The sequence below is a fragment of the Giraffa tippelskirchi genome, chromosome 2 (genome assembly GCF_054371585.1).
Source record: "Giraffa tippelskirchi isolate mGirTip1 chromosome 2, T2T-mGirTip1v1.2.pri, whole genome shotgun sequence".
Classification (NCBI taxonomy): domain Eukaryota; kingdom Metazoa; phylum Chordata; class Mammalia; order Artiodactyla; family Giraffidae; genus Giraffa; species Giraffa tippelskirchi.
Genome location: NC_137276.1, coordinates 40384169 through 40393251, shown reverse-complemented (window position 1 = coordinate 40393251; position 9083 = coordinate 40384169). Strand labels below are relative to the sequence as shown.

At 44.8% G+C, this 9083-nt stretch overlaps 1 protein-coding gene across 4 annotated transcripts in view; it reads left to right on the top strand.

Moving 5' to 3' along the window:
- Nucleotides 1-1510: 1510 nt before the first annotated feature.
- Nucleotides 1511-9083, top strand: part of PAPSS2 (3'-phosphoadenosine 5'-phosphosulfate synthase 2) — an 83799-nt gene continuing 76226 nt past the window's right edge. For 3 of the 4 annotated variants that reach the window (XR_014073106.1, XR_014073104.1, XM_081556868.1), the window contains exon 1: nucleotides 1511-1825. Coding sequence is in view for 2 of the 4 variants with exons in the window: in XM_081556868.1 (XP_081412994.1) it covers nucleotides 1799-1825 (27 nt within the window). In the remaining 2 variants the exon portion in view is untranslated. The remainder of the gene's footprint in view (nucleotides 1826-9083) is intronic. The other variant, XM_081556883.1, reaches the window with a different exon arrangement.

Sequence of the window (9083 nt, the reverse complement as noted above, 5' to 3'; positions counted from 1 at the left end):
TTTCTCTTAGGGCAGGATCTGGCAGGGTTCAAAATACGGTTGGAACTGATACCAAAGGATTTTTTCAATAAAATTAGAATGATATGTTACAGTTTAAACCCCATAAAATCAAAACATGTTAGTTCGTGTGCAGAATAGAAACTCAAACCCAGCATTTGCCCTCCAGTTGCTCACAGTTGAAGGGAGTGGTGGCAGCTTACTCTAAATGAGTAAGAAAATAAATATACTGATATTTCAAGACTGGACAAACGTATGAGCTCCCATTTAGGTTTCTGACTCCTGATTTGTTTTCCCATTTCCCCGTGGAGAAGGGCGGTCAATGAATGAATACTCAGATCTTCAGAGTCTGTCTGGAAAGCTGGCAGTCTTCCAGAACTACAACTGGATATGAAAGCAAAGTTCCAGTCCTCACCTCCTTAGGCTATCACTTCAACCTTTTCACAGAAGGAAGGCCAAAGTTGGAAAGGGCAGTGTGGCCCTTGCGCATCTTCATGGTCCCCGCATCTTTGTCCCTTCAGTCCCATTGATCTGTTTGTCCATAGTGCACAGCATTAAGATACAAAGGGGTGTGAGGCCTTGGGACTGCCCTCAAGGTACTGTCCCTAACCATAGCTTCTCCTTCCTTCCTTTTGATTGTCCCAGACATTGAGTTAAAAGAGCTGCCGTCTGATAAATCTTTGAAGCCCTAGGATGTAGACCATAAGCCAAGACAACTGGGCCTTCTCTTACTTTTCCTCCTCAGGTCCCATCCTGGTTGCTGACCACAGAGAAGTACTATAGAAAAGGTTTGGAACATGGATTGAAACAAGTCTCTGGGCTACCATTGACCATTTTCAGGGGCTGGGCTTGCTTACTCAACTTGGTGAATCGGAGCAGTGCTTCAGCCGGCTCATCTGTAGCAGGAGGAAAATACTGCGGGCTCCAAAGGCGTGAATGCATGTAGACCCCTCAGTCCCAGGCCTGGCGCAGAAAGTGCAGGCCAGCCCTGCCCATCGGCATTTCTTCATCAGCATCATCGATGATGGTGCTTGTGCAGAAAGACTGAACAGTGGAGGCGGACCTGGGCCTGGGCGTGAATCCCTTCAGGTGGAATATAATCTTGAGAAAGTCTGAAAGCCTCCGCTGCTTCACGGGAGAAGGCAGGATTCGGTGCCTGGGGCGAGGGGCGCAGGAGGCTTAAGGCAAACGTCAGCGGAGCGCAGAGTGAGGACCAGAAAATGGTAACGTTCGCTGTGATTACTGCCCATGAAGACGAGCTGGGGCAGCGGTCCCACGGAGGGTCCTGCCGACCAGCTTGGCGGTTTCAAGCAGGTCCCAGAGGCAGGAAGCCTTCCTTGAGAGGCGCGCGGGTGGGGTGAGAGGTGAGGGGTGAGGGGACGCTCAGGCACCCGCTGGGAGTGGGAACTGGGAGAAGCGAACTTGACCTCCGACTGCGAGCGGGGCGTGTCTGTCCGCGCCTTCGGCTGCAAGGTCCTGCCTCCAACCTCGGCGGGCCCAGCGGAGCCGCTCCTGGGAGTCCGGGGCCGGGCCCGGGACCCCGCCCAGGCGGCGGCAGGGTACCCTGGGCTGGGCGCTGCTGGCGGAGCCGACGGGGCGGAGAGGAGCGCGGCGGGAGGAGGAGGAGAAGGAGGAGGGGGCTGGTCAAGGGAAGTGCGACGTGTCTGTGGAGCCTTTTTATACCTCCTTCCCGGGAGTCCGGCAGCCGCCGCCGCCGCCGCCACCCGAGCGTCCTAGCGCCTCTGCTCCAGGGGCTGGGCTCCGAGTTCCAGCGCGCCAGGCACCGCCGTAGCCAGCCAGCATGTCCGAGGTCAAGAAGCAGAAGACGGTAGGCTGCCAGTCGCCTGCCTTCCTCCTCCGCTCTCGGCCCCGGACGCTCGGATCCCATCCTCCCCGGGAGGAGGCGAGCAGCCCGGGCTCGGAGACTGGGGCGCGGGGAGGAGGAAGGGGTGGAGGGAAGCGGGAGGGCGAGGCTCAGCCGGGATTCCCGGGGCAGCCCTCTCGGGGCAGTCCCTCCCCGTCTCGCGCCGCAGGCAACCTGCGCCCGGTGGGGTCGTCAGGGCCGGGCTAGACCTCCGGAGCCGGAGACGTGGGTCCCCATCCAGAGAAAGGTCCAGAGATGGGAAATTACTTTTCTTCCCCCGAGAACTTTTTCTGGAGCCGTCTTTTCTTTTGAATGAACTCCGCACGGGTCCAAGCGGTGGGGGTAAGGGACTGAGGGGATCCCAGTCCTGCCGGGTCTGGTCGTTGGCCACACGTCAGGACAGTCATTGGGGTTTTGTCCACGGAACCTCCTTGGAGTGGACTTTAGTGACAGACGTTCATAAAGGGAAAACTACGGCTATCTAGACGAGGGAGGGAAATTGCCTTTCTACCCTGGCAGGGTTCTAGCTCCTTGGGATCGGGTGGCACCTTAAGTTCAGCCATGGGAGGTGGGGTGGCGCGTGGGGGCTCCTCAGCTTGGTGGAGTGAAATGAGCGGACTGTCTTGAAGAGGTTCAATTTTATCCACAATGAATCCGGGCCATCCCCATTGTAGGAAGTAGAAGGTTGTTGAAAAGTTCCATTCCCACTTAGTGATAGGGGCTCCTGTAAATTCTGCATCCTTAAAAATGGCAGCGATGATCACAGACTCTTTTAGAGTCAGAAAGAGCCTTGTATAGACAGCATTGGGGCCACACCAGGGGTGGTGTGCAAGCCTTGTTTGGATCTGACGGCTGAACACTCATCTTTTTTAACTCCCAGACCAAAAGCCTCAGATGATTATGGATGGAGGTCATGGAAGGGGCTGACCTCTCTCAAACATATTTGTGCTTGAAACATAGTAGGTGGTCAATAAATGTTTTATTACTATTATATAATACTTATCACTGAAATATCTTTGAGGTGTTTTTTTGTGGCAGGAGAGATGAAAAAACATAAACTTGGGAAGGGGAGTGGAGGGGGCACACAGGGGCTAGGAGTGTGGGCTTGAGCAGCAGGGGAAAGGGGATGGAGGCTCTGTGGTTTCAGGGACCACACTGAGGCCTCAAGAAGATCCAGGAGGAAGGAGGCATCTATTTGAGAAGGGAGAATGGTCAGGATTCTGTTGCCCTTTATAGGAGCGATTTTAAAGTGGAGAGACTCTCAGTATTATATTTGAAAACACTTAGGTGCAAATCACTTGTGTTTTATTCCTATTTAATTGTATTAATTTCTGTAACATTCTAAATGTTATCTTCTAAGCGACAAGCTGCTGCGGCACTTAGTAGCCTTTTATATCAGTGAGGTTTCAATTCTTACCTCCTGGCTAGCCTCAAGAATTCCTTCCCAATGAGATTGCTTTCTCAAGCATTAGTAATGAAGGGGCAGGTGATAAGAGCCTGTGAAGTGAAAGGCTTGAAAACAGGGGCTTTACACACGAAAATCACGGCAACTGCACAGAGAGAGTGAGAAACTTGAGGACCAGGGGATTTGGTTTTTGTATTTACGCATTTAGAACCCTCTATTTTTTTATTTGAGGTGTTCTGCATAGGATTAAATTAACACCTGAAACAGCCAGCACAACTTGGGAACTTTTATATAGCTGCCATGATTATAATCCAGGGGACCAGTACAAGTCTCCCAAAGCGCCAGATAGATACTATTGGGTAAAGCGAGGCAGCTGTAAATGCATCTGAAATCTCTCAAGCTTTAAATGTTAACTCAAACTGTGTTTTGAAACTTTGCAGGCCAAAACAAAATCTGTCCACATGTGCGACCTCTGAACTAATCAATTATTTGAAAAATGAGTCTTGCTAATCTAGGAAGCTTTCCTGGAAGTGAGTCTGTGCTGGTCTTTTTCAGGAACTCACAGACATCATTACCTTATTTTCTGTATTGTCAACAGAGGATGTCAATTCACACCCCAGTGATTGCAGTCACTCTAAATATTTGTTGAGCCCCTACTGTGTGCCAGTCTACTGGGGTGAACACATTGTCCCAGGATTTTTTTTTTTTTTTTGCCTCACTCTCTGGATGAATATAGCCTTTCAGTTCAGACCACTCTAAGAAGAGTAAGTAGTTCTGGTTTAAATGTGAGAATGTAAGATGATTTTCTCATAAGCTTGAAAAAAATAAAAAAGGAAAGGTTCTGTTATGAGGGAAGGTAGTACATTCCTGCTGTGTTAGGCATCCTTACCATGGAAACCAAAGACAGCTAGGTGTCACAGCCCTCCCCACTACCCTTGACTTCCCTCCAAACTTGGCCACCTCCCATCCCTTGACACACACATCAATCCCAGGAGAAGGAAGGAGGCAGCAGCAGCCAGAGGATGGAAAGAGACACAAAGGCCTGGTCCTTTCTTCTTGCATCATTTCCTGGATTAACATTTTTCAAGATCCACAGACAATGTTATTATGTCCCGGAGACAACCAATCTGAAAATTCTGAGAAAGTCAACTGAGATATTAACATATTTTCCTAAGGGTCAAAGAAGCCAGTGTTTGGGAGGGAGTGAAGAGCTATTGAAAATTAAAGCTCCCCATAAATGTAAGCCATTATTCACCTTTTATTATTTTAAAGATACTGTACAATATCACATTATTTTCCTGGAAGTGGCTGCTTTTAAAACTATTTGAAGATGCTGTGTAAGGCAAGACATGAATTTCCAACTGGGAGGAAGGAGAAACAAGTACTACTCAGAGGCCAGGCCCTTTGCCTCATCCTTACAGCAGCCTTTACCCAGAAAATTGAGCCTCACCTCTAGGAGAGGAGAAATGCCAGCAGCAGTTTAGGATTTCAATTCAAGTTTGTCCAGGGACTTCAACAGTGGTCCAGTGGCTAAGACTCCATGCTTCCATTGCAAGGGGCACATGTTCGATCCCTGGTTGGGGAACTAAATTCCAGTTTGTCCAACTTTGAAGCTCCTGCTCCTTTTAGTCCCTCTATTTCTCTTTCCATAATGACTTGCCCCTTACAGTTGTTGTGAGGAGTAAGTAGCTCCTAAACACTGTCTGGCTCAGTCCTAGACCCATATGCAGTCGCTACTGTTACTATTTTTTATTACACCATACTGTCTTGGTTTGCCCAGCAAGGAGAAGAATGCACAGATCAGACCATTCCAAAGGCTCAGTAAATGACAACCATCAGAATATCTAACGAGAGCAAACAAATACAGAAGTAAAGAGGTGATGATTTGAATTCTAATTGTAAAAAGCTGAATAGAAGATAAAGGTCAATAATTAGTGCAGACTTACCAGAGAAACCCAACTAATCAGCAAGATTTTGTCAACAACCTTGGCCAAGAAAGGCAATCTATATATAAATAAATATTAGACTAACTTCTCTCCACCCTTCCTGCACCTTCAGCTATTTCCAGATTTATCTTAAAATTAAATTGTCCGATTCATGCTGTTATTCCACAATCATCTCTTTGGACTTTTGCCGTTAAAGATAAATGTAGCTAACTATGAGTTTTATATCTCTGAGATAGTTATCTTTATCTTTCAGCCCTTGGTCTTCCTGTTAATGTTCGTGGTTATCTGGTTTGCTTCGGGGATAATTAGACTGAACTCAAACATGGAAACCTGAGGGAATGAAAGTCTGAGAAAGGAATCCGTGGTGTCAGTCTTGGCCTTGGAAGATTACTGTTTATTTCAAACCCTGTCACTAAATAATAATGGGCACTGTCTTTGTGTTTGGAAGTCTTCAGAAAACACAGAAAGTGAAAGTAAATAACATACATATAATGCCATTTCAACCAACCTTTCATCACTTGGGTGCTTTGCTCATTACAAGTGAAATGGCATGTATCTCAGCAATCCTACATACAGCCTGGCACAGAGTAGGTGCTCAATAAATATTTTTTCCATATTAGGCTATAGAATTGATTAGCGGATGAATTTGTTTTTGGACATCTCTATTTTTGTTAGATTTCTCCCAGCCGCTCTTATGTGTCTGCTCTCATGTGCTGGCTCATTTTCGCCTGGAAATCCATCATTACCACTGAAAACTTACCTATAGGGATTCTTGAGGCTTAGAATGAATTACCTCCCCACCCCATCCCAGAGGAGTTACTTTTGTTTCTGCCAGATGCCTGGTGGCACTACTACTCTGGCATCACTTTTGGGATTCTCCAAGAATACTGGTGTGGGTTGCCTGCCCTTCTCCAGGGGATCTTCCCAACTCTGGGGATCAAATCCTTGTCCTCTGTATCTCCTGCAATGCAGGCAGATTCTTTACCCACTGAGCCACCTGGGAAGCCCCCTTTAACCTAAATGTACCACTTAAAGTTATTTAGACCACCCAGGTGATGAGAATTTGAGTTGCACTTTAACACACAGGGACCAACTTGTGCAGGCAAGTTCTCATGGACCACCTACCCCCATCCCACCCCTTATGTACCCTTTCAGTGTCAAGGCAGCTGTCCCTGCAATCCCTTGGAGTGGGAAGTGAGTTAATTCTGGTTCACTCTTATTTTTAGGGGGTGACTCTTAGGAACCTTAGGAACCTTAGGGGGTGACTAAAGGAACCTTTACTGTAGACAAAAGCCTTTTTATTCTCCCCACTTGGGTATATTCGAGGCTTTGTTGTCTCTTTCACCTCCCCTGTGAGGTTGTCAAAATCAGTGCAGATCTGCCTCTGTCAAGACAGAAGCCCCTTGTGCTTGCTTACATCTGAGCTTCTTGCTTTCCTGCAGATTTTGGCCAGGTGGTTCCGTACTATCTTGTTGGCTATTTGATGTTTCTAATTAGGTTATTTTATATTATAATCTGAATTTTATTTTTTAATTTTTCTGCAGCCTTTATTGAATTTGTAACAATATTGTTTCTGTTTTATGTGTTGGGTTTTTTGCCACAAGGCATATGAGATCTTAGCTCTCTAACCAGGGATTGAACCCGCAGCCCTGCATTGGAAGTTTTAACCACTGAACTATAAGGGAAGTCCCCATAACCTGTATTTTAAATTTGTTTTTATCGAAAGATTGGATGGTTTAACCTAGACCAGCATTGGTGGAAACAAAAATCTCTGCGTTTTCTCGATTCCTGATTATCATTGATTTATGATGTATATATCATACCTTTCCCTTATACCTATAACACTTATAAAAGGAGTACTTTCAGAACTTAAGTAACTTGAGAACTTAAGTAAACTTAGGTTGGATTGCTAGTCAGAAATATTTAATTGAATCCTTTTTTCCCCTACAAAGTGCTAAATTCTGGGCTAGGGGGAGAGGGGGGTTGGTGCTCACCTTATCTTAAAATTTCTGCCTGTATGGGCATCCATAGAGCTGTGCATTGTCCTGTCTCATCCTCAGTTGTTGGTCCAGGTCAAGTGCATTCCTGTCTGAAAGCCCCTTCAGTTCAACACCTCTCTTTGCTTCTCCCATGCTCTTGTGGGTACCCTGAGGTCACTACACTGCAACTCTTGGGGTAACTCGGTGAGGCTATCTAAGATATTTGACGTTGCCCCCTGACTTCCAGAAGGGTGAGAGCTGTAGTCCTACTCCGGTGTGACCATGCTGGGACTTTGAGCAGCTCTAGGGGCTGCTTGAGTCTATCCCTGCTTCCTCTCCCTAGGGGGTCTGTTGAGGATCAGAAGCACAACCAGTGCCCCCTGCTTTCACAGTCCCCAAAGCTAGTTGATTCCTCTTACCCCAAGCCCAGCACCAGGCCCAGAACACCACTCCCCTTCTTAGACTCACAGTGGCATCTGAGCTCCTTCTGCTTCTAAGAAATATTAAATAGAGTTTTTCCAGAAAGGTTATTTAACATTAACATTGGATTCCTTACAAATGTGGTCTTCTTGTTCCTCTTTCCTGCCTTTTGACCATTAAATATTTTTTTTTCAATTTAGAATAAATTGGCACACAAAATGGAAATATCTTTTTCTCTTTGCAAAAGAACCATTGTATTAAAACCTGACCTCTAACTTGCCTCTGATAACACATGGTGTGTAAACTGACTTTCATCAGTTGGCTGATGTGACTTCCTTTAAAATCTAATCACCAGCTCTTTCTGCACTTTACTTTTACTCCTGAAGTGGATTTTGCTATTACTGGTATTGTGAAAACATGACTGCAGCATAAACATGGCAAGCTCAATCTGTCTAGCACCAAATATTAAATTTTGGCAAAAAAAAAGTTACCTGTTTTAAAACTTCCCTAAAACAGTTACATTAAATATATCAAATGCTAATCATGAAAAGTGATCATTTCTATGCTAGGTTAGTATTTGTTTTAAATATATAGTTGACATCTTTGTATGTTTTGTTATAAAAATACGGATTTTTAACTACCAAGCATCTATGTCCAGTCTAATAGTACAATTACTTTTTCTTTTCTTTTTAATGTGTGCCAAGTGTGGGCTTGAAAAATTATTTGCAGACTTTGTTTGGAGACTTAATCCACCTACAGTGAAGATTTTGTCCCCATTACTTCATTCATCTATACCTTCCCCAAACATTTATTTGTGGATAATTGGTGCTTTCTCAACTTTTAGCAAAATAAGCAACTAAGATGTTGGTGATGATTTTTATTTTTATTTATTTCCTACTGTTAAAAACCTGAATTAACTTTCTGGTCCTCTACTGTGATCCCATTTTGTTTTCCTTCAAGGACTCTGGAAACCTTTCTTTATATTTCCTATCTGATCCTCACTTGTGAATTTGTTCACTTCATTTACTCAACAGATATTTTTTAAATGACCCAACCAGGACCTGTGCTTGCCATAATTTACCAGAGCTACCAAAGCCTTATATTCGTTAATTATAGTTTTTTAGATCATTCAAATACTGTCTTTAAACTACTCTAAACATAGCATTTACTTTTTTCTAATTGCAACACCCCACCCACAAACTTTATATTCTTTCAACCTTCTGCCCAGTCAGTATTACAGTGGCCTTGAGCCAAAAGCAATAAAATTTTCAACTGATTTTTCCTACATTTTTAAAAATCTTTTTCTCCCCCAAATTAAATTTTTAAATTATTTAATTTTTATTCAAGTTGTTCCTACTTTAAAAATGTATTTTTTCCCCAAGACCCCTAGCATTTTCCTTCTGTGAGGAAAATGAAGAGCTCATCTTTAAGCCATTCAAGTTGATACACAGAGCTTTGCTGAGGCACATGAC